Source organism: Lycorma delicatula, chromosome 7 (assembly GCF_047948215.1).
Source record: "Lycorma delicatula isolate Av1 chromosome 7, ASM4794821v1, whole genome shotgun sequence".
In the NCBI taxonomy this organism is placed as follows: domain Eukaryota; kingdom Metazoa; phylum Arthropoda; class Insecta; order Hemiptera; family Fulgoridae; genus Lycorma; species Lycorma delicatula.
This window is the reverse complement of record NC_134461.1, coordinates 4,787,725-4,810,278: the sequence shown is the minus strand read 5'-3', so window position 1 is coordinate 4,810,278 and position 22,554 is coordinate 4,787,725. Positions and strand designations below refer to the sequence as shown.

The 22,554-nt window shown below is 32.4% G+C and overlaps 1 protein-coding gene across 4 annotated transcripts in view; it reads right to left on the bottom strand.

Annotated features, from left to right (window-relative positions):
* LOC142327741 (rho guanine nucleotide exchange factor 17) overlaps positions 1 to 22,554 on the bottom strand; it is a 247,187-nt gene that overhangs the window by 56,384 nt on the left and 168,249 nt on the right. For all 4 annotated transcript variants that reach the window (XM_075371042.1, XM_075371043.1, XM_075371041.1 and 1 more), the window contains 3 exons: positions 21,257 to 21,361; positions 6,563 to 6,679; positions 2,476 to 2,568 (listed from right to left, as the gene is read on the bottom strand). In XM_075371042.1, the coding sequence (XP_075227157.1) occupies positions 2,476 to 2,568; positions 6,563 to 6,679; positions 21,257 to 21,361 (315 nt within the window). The remainder of the gene's footprint in view (positions 1 to 2,475; positions 2,569 to 6,562; positions 6,680 to 21,256; positions 21,362 to 22,554) is intronic.

The following is a 22,554-nucleotide window of genomic DNA, read 5'->3' as shown; positions in this document are numbered from 1 at the left end:
TTTTGATGAAGTGTCAGGTGAAACTGCTCAAATTTTGACTCCGTAACTTTTACAGTGTGTGAAAAATACAAACTTTTAGAAATTGGTTGTTTAGCCCACATTGTATACAATTCAGTACAAACAGCATGTGATTCTCTACCCCTGGACAAAGAAGTTATTTATAAAAATTTATAAATATTTTCACAATCTGTGGAAACAGAATACAAGAAAGTATTATCTCATAGCAGCACAGGTTCCTTAGTTTGTTACCTGCAATAGAAAGAATTCTTTCCATTTTTGATGGCCTAAAATCATACTTATCTTGTGACAAATGTCCAAAATTATTTGATTTTTTTGAAAATTTAGAAAGTGAACTGTTTTGAAATTTTTATATGGTACTGTACAGTTATTTAATAATGTAGTTCTGAAATTGGAATCTAATTCTATCGCAGCAACAGAAGCATTTCAGACATATTCTAAATTAATTTGTCAACTTCAGGAAAGAAAAATCACAAATTTATACCACCTTCTGCCAAAGAACTGTTATGCACTCTAAAAGAAAATAATGATGTTCAGGAAAAAAAATTCTTCTCAAGCGTAGACAATTTTTATAATTCCAGTATCCAATACTTAGAGTTGTGGAGAACCAGTTTTGACAAAGTTAGTAAGTTTCAGGGATAAATTTATGAACTGAAATTGCCTAGTCTGATTTAGAGGAGAGTGCACAAGTTGTTAATGAAATTATAAAAGATTCCATAAATATTGACCTACTTGATGAATGTACATTGTTGAACCAAGTAATTCAAAACCAAAGGGTAGGTTTTGGTTCAAATTCTGAAAAAGTACCAGATACTATTGAGGAGAAGTGGAAAGCAATTTTTAAGGTGTTTCAAAAGACTGATATTTCATGTTGCTGTATTTCTAAAATGGATGAGTTTGCGATGTCTTTGCCTGGGACATCTGCTCCAGTTAAGAAAGATTTTCAACTACGTGGAACATTTGATCTGCAGAAAGGGGTAGACTTTCAGTATCTACTGTTAAACATCTGCTAAATGTTAAAATTAATTCAGAACTTTCTTGTGAATTTTATCATATAATTAAAACAATAAACCATTATTTATATCTATATTACCATTATTTATATTTTTTTCTGAAAAAAAGTCATGTCAAGTGAAAAATACAATTGAATAAATAAAGTTTAATGTTTCAATAAACTCTAAGACTTTTAACTAATTTCAAAAATATGTCCTGGGTTGGACCCAAAAAAATATGGTAAGCCTAATCGTATGTATGATGTAATTAAAAATATATTCAAATTTTTTTAAATAAAAAGAGCATAATATTTAAACTGTGTTTAAATTGTATTACAAATCAGATATTTGAGGAAGTAATAGTGCAGTACCAAAGCACTAATGGAGCAACAAAACAGGAAAAAATCGTTTATGAAGTGTAAAAGAAATTGAATATATTAAACTTCAGAAGCTAGGGTACATTTCAATAAAATATTTTTAATTAATCTATGTTGAATTAATATTAAATACTATAATATAAAAATCAATAATATAAACTAAAATATATATATATATATATCACTGTCAGTAATATATCTTTATATAAGGTAAAATAATAACATATAAATAGGAATATATAATAGATATATTGATTTAAATATCATATGTCTTATATACTTAATCATATTTCTCTAGTAAATTTTAGTTTTTGGTAATTTTTGACTGTTTCTGTAAATGCACACAATTATTGACTAGAACACAACACTATTGACATCAACACTATTAGATACATAATTAAAATTAATATAACTAAAGTGGAAATTAAATTTCTACATGAAATGTATGCATAACTGAACCTTCAATAAATTTTATTGTATGCCAGTTTTTTACTTATTTTTTATCTTTGCAACGGTGCATCACTATTATGTTATAAAATTATTATTTATGTACATTATTACTGATCTAATAACTGCTTCTTTTTTGAACTATTAAATTTTATACTTTGCAATGTTCTGATCAAGGTTGTCTCATGGTTTCCCTTGATTCTTTCAGAAAAATGGTAGAGTAGTGTCTTTTTGTTATTCACAGAATAGCATCTTTATTTTTGATGGCTCATTAAACATCATAAAAAGTGCTATGATTTAAAATGAGTGGATTTATAATTTTTAATTGGCATTAAAAAACTATTTCTGGGTAAATTTAATAGCGTAAGATAATGTAAGAAAGCCATCATATCTTCAAGTGCAAATTTTTAAAATATCATATGCATGGCAAAATGATTATAGAAGTTAAATAATATTTCTACAAAATAAAAAATTAAATGAATTACCAAAGCAGATGCCTCACTTTTTAGCTGATATAAAGGAAGTATAATGATTGGCAATATTTAGAAAACCATTTTGATTTTTATGAGAAATATTGTGAATGCATTGAATGCAAGTAAATTTTAAATATCATGCTAATTAGCATGAATCATGAGAATTACCTGAATTAATAACTCATAACGTGGAATTCTTTGTACTGGCATTATTAATAAAGAATCAAGAGCTAATTTTCCTTTATGTTCTCTCGCCATAGCCTGTAAATTGCAAAACAAAGTTATTATAATAATTAAAGTAATAATTACTTCACTTAATATATATTATAAAATAATTAGTTATAACTAATACGTCTAAGATAATTAAAAATTATTAATATCACAAGTAAAAGTATACGGGTCTATGAAAATTTTCACGCTACAAACAAATGTAATGCATTGGGAAACAGAAATAAAAAAGTTCAAAATTTTTATAAGATGGAAAAAATCACATTCTTTATACCTATTAAAGAATCCTGAAGTACAGGTATATCTCAGCGTACCATACATACAGGTACATCTCAGGATACAAGTATCACACATCTCAGGAACGATCGATCAGAGACTGTACAAGACTACAATTCATTTACATTCATCCTCTGAAGTAATACCTTATGATGGTTCCAGAGGATAAACAGAAAGAAAAAGAAAGAAAGAATGAAAGAAAGAGGTACATCTCAGGGCAGTAGCATATTCTGAATCGAAGAGTGTTAAGCAGAGATAAAACATAAATGTCCAAAGCTTTACTTATACCCTCTCCTGTATATTAGTGAAGTTAAATGATGAAATAATATTTGAGGAAATCCACTGTAATCTGCTGATGTTTATAGCAGTTAATGATCATACAGTCATCTATTTGTAGGAAGGATTAGGAGGCCAAATTTTCCATGACAAACAGCCAACTCTAGATCAGGGTTTTTGTACAGCCACCGGATAGGAAGCAAGAGTCCTGGGACCTATCGATATGCATAGCCACCCCACCAAACTACATAAATACAAAGCTATTGTCAAAGATGAAAGAACCCCATTCCTATCGCTAAGATTCTGTAATCCACAGAAGAAATAGTTAAATGAAAAGAACAATCTGATCTGTATACAAATTCTGCTTGAAATCCTAAGCAGACTGATATTTTTATTCGGTTTGGAACGATAACTGTTTGCAGTGGCAGACTCAAAAATGTACTGAATTCACTTTGATACCACAATAGGAAATATTTTTACTTCTTATTCTTCTGAGTTAGCCCGCCCAGAAGGCTTGTATCTCTTGTCGCATTGTTTTCACCTAACTATTTGGATACTTTACAACTCACTGTTTTCATGTCAGCAATGATTTTAAAGAAAATTTCATTTTAAAAAACAAAAAGTGTGATGTTTTATGGCGAATAGCAGGCTTGATAAAAAAAAAGAATTTAGGGCTACTTTTCTTTACATACTAGTAGACTAAATTTAATTATTTTACAAAACAAAAATATATATATATTTTAGGCCTACATTTTTCTTTTACATACCAGTATACTAAACTCATTTTACAAATGAAATATTTGTTTCGCATCTCATACATTTAAAACCCTAATTTGATCAGTCAGGCTATTTTAATTTATTGTACTTTTCTGAAATAATAGTATGACTGGTTGATCTTAAAAGATGAAAAAATATTAACAATAAAAAATATGTTGGAAAGGTATGAAATAAAATTCAACAGTTAAACAAAACAATGTACCGATTAAATTAAAAGTTGCAAAAATTTCTTGCAGTCCTGATAATAATAAAACAAACAAGGTTACTAATTACCCTGTTAAATTAAATTCCAGAAAAAGTTAGTTCAGATAAAACATTGCTAACAGTACCTGACAATTAAACTTTTACTTTCATAAAACTTTGGGTTATAATATTTTCCATATCTTCTACTAAAATACAGTTTATTTTTTTTCTTTGGGGGCATTGTACTATTATTATATCTACAACATTAAACTCCCTTTTTACTTTCAGGCAAAATTTAGTATATTTATTTATGTAAACTAAAACTACAGTTACTCATATTATTTGGTAATACTCATTTTGCATTCACACGATAAGTGAATTACTCTGTACATTTACTTTGTAATATCATGTGCGCCATTCACGTCCCAACCTGATATTAAATTATCTTTATTTAACCGACCTTTAACAAACTTTTTTAAGCGTTTATGCAATAGCAACAGATAAAAATCTTCAATTCAACAAAGGGAAAAGGATTCTTAAAAATGAAAAATAGAATCCTTTATTGGAGATCTGTCTAAACGGTTTGTAATTCCACTGATAGTTCCATGTCGCAACATAATTTTTGGGATAGGTCAAGGTTAAGGTAAAATTTGTTATTTAGTATCTGTTTAGTATGAAGAGGAAAAGTAATTTTTTTAGCATATATTCAGACCGATCGACTCAAAGTCGTTTACAGCAATGTACCGTCCTTGATAAACTCAATCTTCCAACAGATTTTAGAGAGTATGGATTCATCCTTTCCAGAAAACTTGAAGCACTTTTTTGGATAATGTTTAACTCTTTCCTTCTGTGGGTAGGACGGATTATTCTTCACACTATCAACCCCTTTCCCTTATTTTTTGTTTCTTTCTCCTTGTTGTTTTTCTGTGAGTTTTTAACAAGACATCTAAAATATCTACCGGGAAAGCAGAAGGACTTGTGCAGTTTTCTATGTCCTTGAGGCATTTCTATTTTGATGAAGACCTCTACCTATATATTTATCCATAAAAATCCTTATTTCATCGAGCGACTGTATAAAAAACTAACAAGGAGTTTAAGCATATCTCCTATTTTTTACATAAATGTGTATAGGAAAAGGAGGAGAAGACCTCTATTCCGCAGTCCCCCCACAAAAACTTTAAAACAAATGCGATAAATCAGAGTAAAAAATTCTATTTTATTTTTTTTTAACTTTTAAAGTTTTTGAAAGAGGGTTTTTGAAGAAGGAATAGCGTTATCTGGCGACTTAAAAAAAACAAAAAACATTTAATTATAGGAAATTCAGGATTTTTTATGTTTTATTTCATTTTTTCTTTCTTTCTAAAAATCTGCATTATTTGTCAATTCATAAATTATATTTTATAATTTATGAATTGATAAAATTATAAAATTATATTGATATGATATAATTATATTTTAAAAAAATTATATTTTATAATTTATGATTATATATAATTGTCGCTTTCTTATAGTTTTAACGTTTTAATGTTTAAACGTTTTAACGTAACCCGAATGAAATCAGCGACAATGAGTTCTATAAGTGAATCTTTACTCTGTTTACTAAAGGAAACCGGCTGAGAGGAAAACATTATTACACTCAGCAAAAACAAAATCGATAGGCACCTGTTAAAATTTAGGTGCTTTATATGTTTCACAGCTATATTAAGGAAGCGGACAGATGGTATAAAGTAAGTGAGAACGTTATACGAGATTGCAAACGAGGTATTTTGAGTTATTAAAAATTATTATTACTGTTATTTTTTACAATTATTTAAATAAATTATACAAGAATTTAGTAAAATTAAGATTCAGTAGTTAATCGGAATACTTACTAGATTGTCCGTGAGATTATTTACTTTTAATCATATTCATGCGTTTTAACGCCGACCTATGAACAGTAAATACAACAGCTAGGACTAAAATTTTTGTAAGGAGTCTGTAAGATTAAGGAATGTAACTCCTACCGACTAGCTTCCATGAGATGTGACATTTTATAGCCGCTCATTTCTAAAAACTTAAGCAACAGAAGCGAAGTTAACCGTGCCGTAAATCTATCTTCTTAAATCGCTAATATCGTACAAATTTTCTTCTTCGATATACGTGTACAGAGAAAAGTAAAAAAAGAATGAGTCCGGTGTACCGTTCACGCTCTGTCATTTTTTCTCTCTCTCACTTGCTTTCTCCTTTCGTACTTTGCGCCTTCCACAATCGCTTAAGAAAAATTACAATATTTTTAATCGTATTGTACAGTAGTCGGTCGCTAAGTAAATCGTACTATCTGTAAAGTTTTTTCTCTGTCTCTCCAAGGTGAAAACTGACGGACTCCATTACCGTGTACATTAATATACGTACACTCCTCTACATATACCTGCAACATTTCCTACATATAAACTGAAAACGATCGCCTATTTTATTTTGTAGTCGAACGGAATAAAATATTTATTTATTAATTATTTATTTTAACGGTATTACTTACATCTAAAAATCTTGCGAACGCAGGTTTTGCCTGACATGTCGCTTTAATAGCTTCTTTTGCAGTCTTCCAATTATTAATGAAAGCCGTATAAGTATCTATCACAGATTGCTTTGTAAACTGTAATAAAAACAGAAAGAGAAAAATTATTATTTAATCGTGTTAAGTCTTCGATAAAAAACGTAAATATACTTAACGGCTACTTGTAAAATCAAATCGTACCTTTGTGACAAGGGCTAATGACCGCAGTAGTCGATGGCCACTGCATTTAAATAAATAAATAAATAAAATAAAAAATAATAATAATAAAATTTATAATAAACACGGCATATAATCGAGTTCTGATTCAGAGTACCGATTACGTTTTACTTGCTACTTGAATACGGTGCGAATAAGTCGTGGTAAATTTTGAAAAATAAAATCGAATTTAACGGCCGAATTGATATGGCCTAACGCGAGCGCTTCGATGAGGTATCGACCCCGATATGGAATATTGTTATCTGATGAAATACTTCTTAGCTTTAATTTCGGAGGCGACGAGCGAAGGCGGACACGAAATAGGAACTACTAATAGTCGCAAGTCGATAATCTACGCGATGAAATAGAAATCTTTTAAATATGAAAAATAAACCGAAGACCCTCGGATCGATCATAATAATAAAATTACTCGTCGATTATTTTTAAACTGTAATCGGATGTCGGTATGTCGTTTCGGAAACGAATAAAGAAATAGTACAAGCGAAAAACTTAAATACTATTTAAAATCACTTCCCTGAACCGGCAGTCTTATTAGCGCAAATCGGTTCACCTCAACAACGGTCTTTCATAACTTCAGGCCTAAAAGGTAATATTAAGTTAAATACAGAAAACATTACCACACACACACACACACACACACACACACACACACACACACACAGAGAGAGAGAGAGAGAGAGAAAGAGAGAGAGTGAGAGAGAGAGAGAGAGAGAGAGAGAGAGAGAGAGAGAGAGAGATAAATACGTTCATTAATCCTTACTAATTCTTCTAATTTTACGGAATCACCTTTTAAAATAACTCCCTATAACGTATAATTAATTATACGACAAATTTTAAGATTTTCAAAGTTATCTATAATCTAACTTATTATCTGTTGTTACAGAACCCGATGAGCCTAAGACCCGTCAAATCAATTGCTATCTGTAAACGAGTTTACAGTTATCATTAGGTATTAACATAATCGGTTATCATCGACCAAAAGAACGATTAGTTGTAGATAAGTAAATAAATCTTTATTCTGATCGGTACGTAAAAATACATAATACAAATCGTATTATCGGTATAAGATAAACTACAAATGTATAAACAGATTATAAGATAAAAAAATGTACGTTTAAAGTCCATATTAACAATTTAAATACAAGCGCGTGAAATAACGTTAAGGTAAATATATTAAATATAAGTAATAACAATGCAAAATAATTCACAATTCAGAAGTCGTTAATGAAGAATATTTTGAGCACTTAATTATGAAATATTGAACGGGACGGAGATAAATTGTGTATTTTTTAATCTAATATTATTTAAAAAATCGTCGACAGAATAATATTGTTTGCGAAAAAGAAGATCTTTTAATTTTAATTTAAATGTAATAACAGAAAAAATTTTCAACGGTTACGCGATTTACTTAAAACAGCGACGGGAGATATAAACGCAAGGATAGTTAACACGTTAAATTTTCTAATTATACGATAAGTCTACATGATTCGTACTCTAGGGCGGCAGATAACGATCTGACAGTCCATTTTTGTATTTTAAAACTCGTTCTGATAGATGACATTCTACTTTATACGAGAATATATGTCGACATAATAAATATACAATAAATGTACAAAACGACGACGTTAACGTTTTATTAGGAAACTTCAGAGCGAAACAGCACGGCCTGGTTTAGTTACAAACAAAATCGATTTTATCAACCCACGAGAACTTTTTATCAAATAAAATACCGATAATTTCGCTTTGCGAACAACAGAAATACTAGCGTTATCGTTAATGAGAATTCTATTCCCGCGATCAGAAATGTATCGTTTACCCGACGTAATTGTAATAATAATTTATAATTTGGCTTACAGATCGGGGAAAATTTATAGTTATTTTTAAACGGATTAAACGGTCACCTAACTTGACGACTTTATCGTGTGAAGGTTCAAAGAGGTAGTCGGACGACCCGATTGACTGCTGAATTCTAAACAGGGTTAAGGGGCTTACAAAGCCAGGAATTAAAAAAAAAAACATACTTTACGGTAAGGGTGTAAATTCGGTTGCAGAAGTCGATTTCAGTAACGTACGTTATCAAAAAGGACGGGGCGAATAACGACATTCACAAAACACCGACTACGACGCATATTTTGTAGTTAGTGGGAGGGGAGAATTTAATTCAATTTTAGAGTTTTTAAAAAATTTAATTAACTCGAGTAAACGGCGAATGAATATACTAAGAGATTCCTGTAAACAAACAGTCGAAACACGAAGTAGTACTGTTCCTTCTGGAGCGCATTTCTAGGAATCGTTCGAATTAAGAAGTCGATAATCGACATCGGTACGGAAAACATATTTTTTGAGGTACGAAATTAATGAAAATGTAGTATAATGCTATACTAACATTTTTTTGGGATTTCAACAAAAAAAAAGAGAAACCGAGTTTTCAAAAACGAGTCTCACTGATTTCTGAAAAAAACTTATTGAAATTCTCAAAAGTTTGAATCCTAAAACACACTTTTTTTTAGAAAATAAACAAAACCCGTAAGAAATACGGTTCTAAACTTAACCGTAAATCAACATGCTCTAAAATAACATACCCGGTAGCCGACAAAGCTCGTGTAAATTTACACTTAATCATCATAGTACATGCGTAATTTTCCTGTACGATACGGTCTGTCTAATCGTGTTTACGTGAAAGTTTCGAATTCGCTCGATTGATTCTGTCATCGCTAGGTTACAAACTATTACGATATAGTAATAATAATAATAAATTAATTAAAATTAAATACGACAAAAATTAAGGATTATTTATTTGTAAATAGAAAAAAAATCTACGGTATCTCGTAAAAATAAATTTATCGGATTCACAGTATGTAACCCTCTAGTCTAACGTCTACACAAGTAGTTTGTGGTAAAATAAACTACCTATGTGTGTGGCGGGGTAAAACAGGTATAGAGGAATAAATATTATGGAAGGGGGTTTGGCGGAAACCAATCTCTATAACTTCGACCGAAAAGTAGACATAACAGAGAAGATCCGGAATTTATAACCGATAGTCGGACGGAACGGTAAATTAATTACTTTTCCTTACACCGACTCGAGCGATCTATTTTCAAAGAAATCGATATCAAATACATCCTCAGTTGCGGCTGATAAAACTTGAAAACGGTAGTAAACGATCGTTAAAAACTAACGATCGAGAATTATATGAACGTTCCGTCGAGAAATAAAATCGATTATCGTCGTAAAATAATTGTGTTTATGGGATGACGAGGACCGTATTTTTAATAATAGAAAATAAAACTGACCTTTTCTAAATTGGCCGTATCCCATAAATCTTTTAATAATCGCCACGATTAAGATTTGTTACGATTTAATTAACGACGATGACCTTAACGAGTCCGAGAGGCCTTGGATGTTTTTCTAAATCGTTCTCGATAACGCCGCAATAAAAACGATGCGTTATTTTAAACACAACAGACCGAACGATTTCACAACTTTTCTGTTTATACTAATCGTTCGGCTAAGATTCCAAACTTTATTTATTCGGGTCAAAAAATTTCGTCTTACAGTAGAATCAATACTTAAAGCGATCGTCTTATCGTTACTCCAAGTTTTTAAAATTTTACGATATTTTTTACGTCGTCGATCAGTAAAATTTATATTAAAAAAAGTTATTTTTTTATTAATTTACCGCATAAGGTAGCGGAATTTGTTTAATGGGAATATGAAATGAAAAATTTCATAGCGTATGAAAAATACTACGCCTGACCTGGATTAAAACCCGGGACCTCGGATGAAACACCGAGATGCTACCGCTCCGTCACGGCAATCGGCAATCGGTTTTTTAACTTAAGTTTTCTGATAATTAATTAATCTAATAATGTTACACCACACACACACATAGAGAATTATAAAACACAAATATTAAATAGAATTAATTTAAGTTAAAATTCTACTAGCACGTTATTTTGCATAGCTGTCGGGTCGTAAAATTCAGTCGACGAATAAATATTTACTGTAAAATATTCGATCGATAAATGTACGAGATAACAGAATTCGGCCGATCAGTAGAGGTTAATCGCTTATCCCGTTTTCTAAATTTCACCGATCGGCTGCACTCCACGTCATAAATACGTGTCGGAATAATTATTTTCGAACAGATCGCGATAAAATAAGCTAAAAATATACTAGATACAGTCGAACGACTTGAAAGATAAAGTAAAAAAAAGAAACTCAAAATGAATACGCACAAACTCTACAAACACATCACGGATCTTCAAAACGTAATCGGAACACTGGTGCCGCATACGACACTCAGCGCCTCAACGGCAGCGGTGATCTCTTTACAAGCTTAACATACTGGTATAGCGAAAGCTAGTTCCACATTTTTATAACTTTCACCTTAAAATGAATCGTATGAAGAAGGATTTTACAACCGTTCTAGCATATTGTATTTTTTTTAGCGATGTTCAAACATTTTTTTTACATCGGTTTAAAAGAATTTCTTAAATTAAGATGATTTATTGGAAAGTCGTACACCAGTAATTACATAAAAATTACAGATCGGAACTTCAGATTTTCATTTCTTTCACGGTTTTCTTGTGATTGTTGACATGTAAATTTTGATAATAAAATTACAACTTTTTCTGAAAAATAACGATTTATTTTTATCGCAAACGGTGAACATCCATTATATTTTTTTTACGGTGAAAGTTTTTTAAAGCAAATTCATAATATATAACGAGAAAATTTTCCAAGTTTGCGAGATTAATTTGGTTTTTACTTCCTTGTACGAAGTAAAGGAAGTATTGCGATCGGGAAAAATTTCGGTTTTCAGATTTCAACGGAAATATCCATTTTGACCATCCGTGAATCCGTTTTGACTAATTTCGGCGTGACGTCTGTACGTACGTAGGTATGTATCTCGCATAATTCAAAAACGATTAGCCGTAGAATGTTGAAATTTTTGATTTAGCATTGTTATAACATGTATTTGTGCACCTTCACCTTTAATTGCAATCTACTGAACCGAAAGTATCCAAAAAAAAAAAAACACAAAATCTCCAAATGTTTAGATTTTGGATTTTTTCTTAACCGCAGTAATAAGCGCCGATCGAGAGCTTCTCAACGATATATCATAACCGTACTTATTTTCATCGGTTTCAGAGTTATAGCCAAAGTTTTAATTAATGAATTATTTGGATCTTACAAGGGTTCGAATTCGACTTTATCACTTCTTTTTTAACTTTTTTTTTTCTAATTAAAATTCTTTATTTATTAATAATTATTAATCTGTAATTGTAAAAATATTTTTACGATAAATAATAATTCAATAACAATTAAAAAAAATTTCACAAGTTATTAATGAAATAAAATTTTATGTTCTTTTCATTTTTTTTAAAAATGTGTGTATGTAATTTATAGGCGTACAAGGAAGTCATGTGGTGTCCACATCAATTTTTATTTTAAAAAAATTCGTATATGTAGTCTTTTATATATCGGATACATCTTGTCACGTAACTAGGATGGAGAAGAGACACAAATCGATTCGACGTCATAATAATCTTTGTCTATGAAATACATTATTCTAATGTAATTACTCGTATTTATACGATAAAATAACATTTTTACATATTTAATTATGAACTGCGGGGATCGGTTGACGTCTGCTCCTTAAGCTTCTGAAGACAGAATTCGCTATCATTTACGAGATGATTACGAATGGTCTTGGAACGTTTTACAGCGACGTATTCAACGCGGTAGTGTAGCTGAAACTTTTCGGATAAACGCAATCGACCCTGCCTTATCTCTTATAGCAGATAACGACAGATTTTACAATAAGAACGAACCATCGACATCCGACGCTTCGGTATCGCATCGTTATTTTTATGAACCGAAATAAACAATATTATTTTTTAAAACTATCGACGTAACAGACGACCGGTTTACTTTAAGTGCGAATCAAATTCAATATACACCGTTTCAAATCGTTACCAGATCCCGTTAGCGTATGGAATTACGTTAATATTTTCGTAAATTACAGGATACTCGACATTACCGGATAAACACTTGAGGTATCAGGTGGAACGTGCGACCGGCTTCCGTGTAGGAAACGCTTCAAACGGAAGAAGCGCCGACTTTACTCATCCTTAACTTCGACATCGACCTTCTTTCCTTTCCAGATTCGAAGAATACAAAACTATGAAGAAGAAATCGAGACGAGGAACGATCTGCTCGAGGAGACGGTCGACGGTTTTATCCGAAGGATTCGATCACTTATCCTTCGGGAAACGGGTACTCGTCTCGTTTCACGTCATTTTAATCTCACAGAAACAGGGAGTAGTTTCCCGTTATAAATCGAAATTTTGTTTATGACATCACATACGTGCTGCAAAATAAGTTAATTCCTTCCAGAAAGTAGAACGAGCTCAGGCTTTCTTCGCCCGTTCCGGAATCGTGCTGCTTAAGAAAGTATCCTATCGAACCGCAAAATTTCAGTCGATTTGGAGGTTATCGATAACGTAGGCTTTGAACGACAAGTTCGTATGCGAACGCGAATGTAAAGAAAACACGATCGAATATTCATATCGCAAACGAGTAACACGAATGAAACCGTCTACTGAGACTGTTGTATTCTCCATCGTTCAAGCGAATGCGATAAAATAAAGTAATTTAAAAAAACTCCTTAATTTTTTAATCGATTATGGATGATCGACGACATACCGTACGAATTATTACGTTGTATCTAAAAGAGGAAGGATCGAATGGATTTTAATCGACGCATTATTTTTATCGAATCGGAGAACACAGGAAAGAGTACGTGTGAAAACTATCGCGCTATCGGTTTACTGTTTCACGCTTCCAAAATAATCGGTGAAAAATAGAAGAAGAGAAAGATGAACAGAACGGTTCGTGGTTCGGTTTCAGAAAATTTTTGAAAAAAAGAGAAGTAATTTTAACTAGGGAATTTAAGTTATCCGATATTTAAGCGGCTTAATAAATAAAGAAAAACGGGATATTAAGTATAGTAACATCTTTGCAGTCGCATTACAGCATCCGATGAAGGAAACGTTTATAAGGAGAGAAAGACAAAAAGCTTAGAATCAGAACGGAATATTTAGAACAACTTAATTGAAGAAGTACGGTGTAGGAGGTAGGTCAAGGCTGAAATCAGAACAAACGGAGATATTCTTCGAACCGGTAAAAATAATAATTTTAAACTTAAAGTTCGGTAATTTGAAAGTACATAAATAAATGTAGTATTTCAAAATTCGCGGAATTCCTGATTACAGAAAAAGAGTACCAGATTCTGAAAATAAAAATAAATATAATCCGTTAAAAAAATTGTGATGCGGACACCACATGACTTCCTTGTACGCATATTAATTTACATTAACGCATTTTTAGAAGTACATAAAATTTTATTTCACTAATAACTTCTGATTTTTTCATATATTTTTTATTTTATAGTTATTATTGAATTATTATTTATTATAAAAACTTTTTTTACAATCACAGTTTAATAATTATTAATAAATCAATATATTTAAATTAAAAAAAGTTTAAAAAAAGAGATGAAGTCGAATTCGAACCGATGTACCGTCTCCTTGTAAGATCCAAATATTTCATTAATTAAAATGAACCGATAAACGAAAGTGCCGCCGCTTATGATATGTTGTTGGAAAGCTCTCTATGAGGGCATATTACTGCAGCTAAGAAAAAGTCCAAAATCCAAATTATTTGGATTTTGGGCTTTTTTGAACATTTTTGATCAAGTCGATTGCAATCAAAAGGGGAGGTGCACAACTGGATGTTACAACAGTCCTAAATAAAAAATTTCAACATCCTATGGCTAATCGTTTTTGAGTTATGCGAAATACATACGTACGTACGTACAGACGTCACGCCGAAACTAGTCAAAATGGATTCGCGTATGGTCAAAAAGAATATCTCCGTTCATATCTGAAAACCGAATTTTTCGCGATCACAATACTGCCTTTACTTCCTACAAGGAAGTAAAAATCTGGAGTAGCTTCATTTTATTCACTTTTGGCTTTTTGTAGTTTTTCAATTCATATTTTTATTTGAAAGTACAATATTTATGACGTATGCGAGTAAAAAAAAAAACAACGATTATATAAGAGTTCTTCGGTTCAAGGTGAAGGTCACAAAATTTTTCCTACATCCCTCCGGTTTCGTTATACGTTAAACTTCTTAAGACCGACGCCGAAAGTATCGAATGCTAAAGAGCCGGTGTCGGATGAGGCGCTGATGTTTGGAGTCGGATCGAACGTTTTTTCGTAAACGCATCGAACAATATCTTCGTTAGAAGAGAGCGTGCGTGCGATTTAAGTTAAGTTTGTTCGTTAAAAATTTTGTTTTAACGTAACGTATAAATAGTTTAATTTAGTCGATAGAGAACGTTCAGTTTTTATCTTTCGTAAAAACATTTCTCGTTTTTATAAAATGTTTCATGTCGTTAATATTTATACACGCACGGTTTGTTTCGATGAGGTGGATTTATAAATCTGATTCGTCGATAAGTACGATCGCTTTTCTTATATACTGAAATTCATATCTCAGAGACAGACAGATATTTTAATAACAATTTGAGTATTTATTCTGACCGATACTACGCTTTACGAAAAAATGAACACTGAAAGTTTTTTCACGTCGTTGAGTCGTGAATCACCGTACTTATCGACTGTGGAGCTCAGGAAATCTACAGAATCGTTTGAATTTGTCTGCAAATGTCCGTAGTTGAATATCTGGTACGGTATCGTGCGTAATGGAATTTCTGGGCCGTTTTGTTCCACGAGCAGACTATTACGAATATAGTGTACTCGGATGTGCTAGAGAACGTCGATGTTTCGCAGATTAAAAATACGGACGGTCTAGTTTTCCAAAAGGATAAAGCCCCTCCGCATCGTGCGGTGGTTGTGCGGAATGCACTGAAAGACGGGTTCCAAGAAGACCGGATAGGCGGAGAAGCTCTCATCGGTCTGCCACCGCGAAATTCCGATTTGTCGGTGATGGATTTCTACTTTTGGGCTACGCAAGACATGATATACCGAAAAAAATTCAGTTATTTGACCATCTGCGCCAAAGAATAAACGCGGGAACGGTTCCTGCAGATGTGCTCGCCGGTGTGTGCAATGAGCTGGATTATCGGTTTTACGTCTGCAGGGCTGTAAAAGGTGCTCATATTGAGTTTCATTAACAGGCAAAAAAAAAACTTTACACTTTGTGCTTTCGTGTAATAAAACGCTTACATTTGTAATCGTAAATGTAATTAATTTAATTTATAACCGCGGAGTAATTTATCGGACACACGGTGTACTCGTATTCAAAACCGGATGGAAACGATTTGGGAGCAGATTCTGGACACTAATATTAGCAAACAACATATATCCAGAAGCGCTTTATTTTCGAGTTACGGTCAGCGATAAATATTTCACTCGTATATTTGCTCCGAGGATAAAATGAAGTCGTACTAAAGTTTTTCGGAGTGAAATTAAAAGACAAAATTTGCGTTTCATATGTTTTTATGAAGAATTTAACAAAACAGGTTTCAGAGCTGTATTTCTATAAGATTTAGAGAAAATTATAGCAAAGCCTCCAACAAATGGGCTTAAAAGGCTACTCAAAAAGGTAACCGATGGAACGTCGAAACCGACCAGTAAAACCAACCAGTAAATCTAAACCCTCCATACTCACGCTATTAGGCTATTTTCTTTTCGGTCGGATGAACTAATCGGTTTTTCTACACGAATCGGCACACTAAAAGAACAAACGGATCGGGCATAGAAGCTGCGGTTAGATTTCTGAATCGGTAAAGGTCACGTTAAACTTTCAGAATCGTCCTAAAGCTATGTGACGCTCTCAAAAAGGCCAGGACTCATCGCGGTGAATGTCGCATTTATGAAAACAGCTGTCAAATCGAACAAGTACTGTGAATATATGTCGCTGTCTTTAATAAATAAATCGCTTTGAAAAAAAGCTATTAATGTAATTTTTCAATTTTTTAAGCGTCAGGCTAACAACTCGATTACAGACGCTGGTGAGAAGTTAATCTGCGTAGCTTGTGAAAAACGACAGAGAATTCAGGACCCTCATTTTTATGTAAATTAACAGTAAAATGCATTTCTAAAATTTTTTAGGAGTCTGAAGACGATTTTTATTTTGTTTAAAACAGTAACGTTTTTCTACCGCATTTTGGTCTATTTCGTTCGACTCGAATTTCTAAAACTTGTATCTTTTCTATCGACCTTTTTCAATTTGCACACTCAAAATTTTGTTAGAACTTTCCGTTTGCGTATCGGCAATTAAACAAAATTAATTTACGTTAAACTTTAAAAGTCTTTATTTTCACGTTTTTTAGGCTATGCAACAGTTTTCTCCGAAGTTACTAAAAAATTAGTTGGTGAAACCTATTTATTCATTTTTATAGGTTAAAAAACACATAAAATTACAAAATTTTTGCCTTAATTTTGGTGCCAAGAACTTCAGTACGGCTTCATTTACTCTCGGAGAAGAAATCAGGGCGAAATATTTATCCGACCTTAACTCTAAAACACTATTTCCGCTTATATGTTTACAGGGATTTTATTTTGCTTTATATTAATATTCCGAATCGGCTCTCTAAGTATTTACCGACAATTTTGAGTCGCCTATATCAGAAAGTGCATTTTTTTTCGGAATCTACGTTTCAAAACGAACAAAATATTTATAAAAAAATGACGATTTCTCCTCTTATTTTCCATCTGACGGTCATTTATGGTTTTTAAAGAAACATTTAATTTTCAAGATCGGAGTGCACATACTGCACGACTTTCTTTAATAAATACAAAACTAGGATGGCCGCCGCATTAATTTTTTAAACTTTCACGTCTATCTCGGTAATCGTTAGTTTAACCAAATATGTTTTATTCGCTAAAACGTTAAGTCTTTCATCGTTAACGAAATGATAACTCGCTTTTGAAAATCCGTAGACTAAACAACCGCCATCATTGCAAAAATTTGATGTAATTTTTAGTCTCAGATTTTATCTCTTTTACTATTAATTAATTCGAATAAGTCTAATTTTTTTCAGACAAGTAATCGCCAACTAAACATTCTATAAATAGAGTAACTTGTAAAAAAATATTTAAACAGCAAAATAGCAGCCTTTTTATTTATTTAAAAGTAATTAAGTAAATAAAAATATTAATCGTTAATAACACACGATATTTTCCGTGTATTATTAATCTTATATCTGTCTATTATTAATGTCTTCACCGAGTGAAGATCATTTCTCGACAATTAAAAAAACGTTTTGCACGAGGCGGCGGGCTTCAACTCAAGCAGTTTGATAATCCGTACACGAGGTGGATGTTGTCATTTCAGTACGAAAATAAATTTCCATCTTCATAAATTAAAATGTAAGTAGAAAAAAACTAACATCAAAACGATTTTTGTAATAATCGATTTCCAAAAATAGAAAAAAATACCGGCTGATATTAAGTATGGAAACCGCTTTATAACGCATACCTAAGAGGTATTTGGAGGCAGAAAGAAGAGTGGTTTCAAAAAACTTGCATTACGGTGGGTTTTTAATTTTTTTTCGCCATATTGAATCGAATTTAATTTTTTTTTTAACGGGAAGGCGGACATACCTGACACATGATTTCGATTTAAAATTTTACAAGAAAAACAACGTTGAAACCCGCTTTTATGTTAATGCCTTGGTTATCGAGAAGTGAGCATTTAAAGTTGCAATAACGGAAAAATCGTGTTAACAATAAAACGCGCTGCATGAACAATTTTACTGCATTTTACATTCATAATACATACGATAACCAACTTTAAAAAGCGCTATAATAATTAACAACAAATTAAACGGCTATAAAGTGATATTTACTTTAAACGTTGCAATATTTATTTTAACATTTTAAATAAACGTTTTCGATCGTAAATTATTACCGAAATAAATTTTGAAAGCACACCGTTCTACAATAAATGTTCAAAATGCTTTCCCCCTTCAGCTCGACAGTGTGTATAACCTCAAGCGATATCCGTTTTACGGCTGGTGGTACGCTAGCAGATTCGTCAATTATTCTTCTTTTCGATTCGTCAATGTCTGCAGACTTTGCTTTATTTCAGGCACTCCCAAAATACAATTAATTCAGAGGAGACAGGTCTGGGTACCTGCCGGCGATTCGGAAATTGTTCATTTAAAATATTCCGTGCTCTTAGATAATAATGAGGTGGTGTCCTATCTCGCTGAAACCGCACCGTTATTTAATTCTTGTCCGACATTTTCCCGCTTACTTGGTAAAATCCTATCAAAAAAGACCGTAAAATACAACGACCGACGATTCCCGCCCAAACTTTCACTTTGTGAGAGTGCTGTGTATGAGCTTCCGACATCCATCTGGGATTATTATCGCTCCGATAACGATAGGTTTGCTTATTCGCACGGCCATTTAACATAAAAGTCGCTTCGTCGGTAAACTTTACTGAATTAGAAAAATTTGCGTCTACGTCTAATTTTCGAATATAATATCACAATACTCGATTAGGCGGTAAAATCACCTTCCGAAAGTTATCGCACCGGGTGTAGCTTATAATATATTTCTTTTAAGAATTTTTTTAACCGATGTCATGTCGGACAACAGCTTCCCGAATCGACGAACGAGGGTCTTCATGAGGGTCTGCGGTACATCTAATGACTTGTCATCGGTCTACCGGTACGAGGACGATTCTTTGTAGTACCGGTTTCTTCAAATCGTCGCACTGTCTCGATCGCAGTCGACTTACTTATTGGTTCTCTGTTTGGAAATTTATTATTAAATAAATCACATACCTTTTGTAAAGGTCGAATTCTGTTACCGTACCCGTACGTCATCGACGGAGTTATTCTTTCGGTTTCGCTTAAAGAAGGCACTGTTATTCGAAGATTTAATATTTAATACGACTAAATAAACGAACGAGAAAACTAATAATAAAACTTTCAACGAAAATCAAATTTGAACCGTGAGACCTACGATTTAAATTTTACTAGATCCATCAAATTTTACCGTTTAAAGAAAAAGGTGAAACGACGAGTTAATAAGTCACATTGTGACATAGTAATAAAAACTGTATTGTTGAAAATTAACAGCCGATTTACCTGTTTACTGATTTTATATGCATTACGAATGGAAAATGAAAAAATAAAATTGTTCACGCAGCGCCTTTTTTTTATCATGATTTTTCAGTCATTGCAGATTTAAATGCTTATTGCTCGAAAAGAAGGCGTTAACATAAAAACAGGTTTCTCCATTTTTTTTCTTGTAAAATTTTAAATCGAAATCACGTGTCATATGTCCACCTGCCTGTTTAAAAAAATTAAGTTCGATTCGATAAGGCAGATCCAAGATGGCGAACAAAAATTAAAAACTCATCGTGATGCATTTTTTTTTCAACTATGTAGCACTCCATTTCTTTCTGTTTTCAAAGACCTATTATATTCGCAGTATAAAGCCGTTTCCATATTTAAATATCACCCGGTATAAATAAAAATAAAAGAAATCGGTAGAATAAAAATAACTGACACAACACCGCACGCAATAAAATTGTTGTACGTATGATATACAACTTAATTACTCGTAAAATTAAAAAAAATGTTACTAAATTTAATTTATTTTTTACTAAATAATTAATTAAATTTAATAATATCATTAATAATTAACATGTAAATATAATAATTTAAATTATTTTAGTTCAGCCAATATTTATTACAGGGGTGGAGATGAAATCCGGTTAAAAATTATGTCATCCGTTTTCTGCATTAACTAGATTGTTTGTCGACCTATTTTCAAGATAATCTTCTGAAAATAATTCGGTTTATTACTGTTTAGCACGGTCTGGACCGGCCGTTGTACACCGGATCGGTCGTAAAAATTTTCGGTTGAAATTATACACCTGTCGACAAGACCGTGACTGTAGATCGTCGCTGAGATACAAATACCTTAGTGGATTTTCCCGATTCGTACCGGCGTAGTGCGCAGAAGTTTTTCCGCTCGATAACCTTTTTAACAGGCGGAATTATAATAACGCAGTATATTATATATTTTTGATAGAAAAGCAGCGCTCGATGTACATTACTGAACGTTACTACCTACTTAAAAGATATTTATTTTTAATCCTAAAAGCTTACGTTGTAACACTCGAATGTAATTCGAAAAGTAAACCGTAATAACAAAAATAATTCCGGTCCTACGACTCGTGCGTGTATTTTAAATACCTTTTTACTCTTTCTTTAACCCGAAGTGACCCGCTGATAAACGGAGACATCGGTTTAAAAAAGAAAAACAAAACTACTGAAAGTATAATGTTTTAGGGCCGATTACAACGACGTTAAAAAAATCATCGGATAACAACATCTAGACGTAATTTACAGTTAAAAATATGAGCGTAAATTAAAGTACCGTATCTAAAAATATATCACCGACACGCTGTTTGACATCCCAGTGTTCAAGGCGTCTTCTCAATTCCTCCAAGAATACTTCGTGGTGCATTAATATAGCCGGTACCTGAAATTAAAAATATCATTTATAGTACTTACAGGTATAACCAAAGCAACAGTAAAATAATAGACCGAATAATTAAAATAACAGCGAATTATGTCATTATTATTAATAATAATAACAAATTTTATTGAAAGTTATAAGGTGAAGGATACAATTAAAAAAAAAACAGCATAGGCCTATCAACAAATCTGTGATTTTCTTAATCGAACGATTTCTCGGAGACATGCGGGCTTATACTGCCGACCCTGAATTGCAGTTTCCAATAACCACGGCCACCCTGTGAAATACGCTCGACGCGATATGTATGTTTTATATTTACACTTTTAATACAATCGGAGTATCTGAGAAGAAAAGATTAGAAGCTTTTGAAATGTGGTGCTATAGGAGAATGTTAAAAATCAGATGGGTGGATAAAGTGACAAATGAAGAGGTATTGCGGCAAATAGATGAAGAAAGTAGCATTTGGAAAAATATAGTTAAAAGAAGAAACAGACTTATAGGCCACATACTAAGGCATCCTGGAATAGTCGCTTTAATATTGGAAGGACAGGTAGAAGGGAAAAATTGTGTAGGCAGGCCACGTTTGGAATATGTAAAATAAATTCTTAAGGATGTAGGATGTAGAGGGTATACTGAAATGAAACGACTAGCACTAGATAGGGAATCTTCGAGAGCTGCATCAAACCAGTCAAATGACTGAAGACAAAAAAAAAAAAACAAAAAACTTTTAATACTTATTGCAAATAAAAACTTGTCTTAAATTGTATATTAAGAGTAAAATTACAGCTGTTATTTACGAAACTGTACGCTCTCAAGATAGTAACACAAGCAAAGTGATGCGATAGGTAAAAAAAAAAAAAAAAATGACCCACCCGGAATACTTTATCGCTTGACGTTTGAGGAATATTGATTCCTAAAAGCGGGTAGCCGTGGACACGGATCGTGTAAATTTCAACTATCGGTCAAGAAAGACGAGAATCGTTGATGATATTCGGTGTAGGTTATGCAGATCTCGTGAGAGGACGAAGTATTTTCCGCGGTCGGGTTCTCGAATTCCTACACGAGTTGAATACGGTACGGAAATAAACTTAATTTCTTTACGGCTTTACGAGCACTCCCGTACGACATTAACAACCGCTGACACAGCCTTCTTATTGGATTTAGAGGTGATCGTCTAAAGAATGCGCGGACACGTT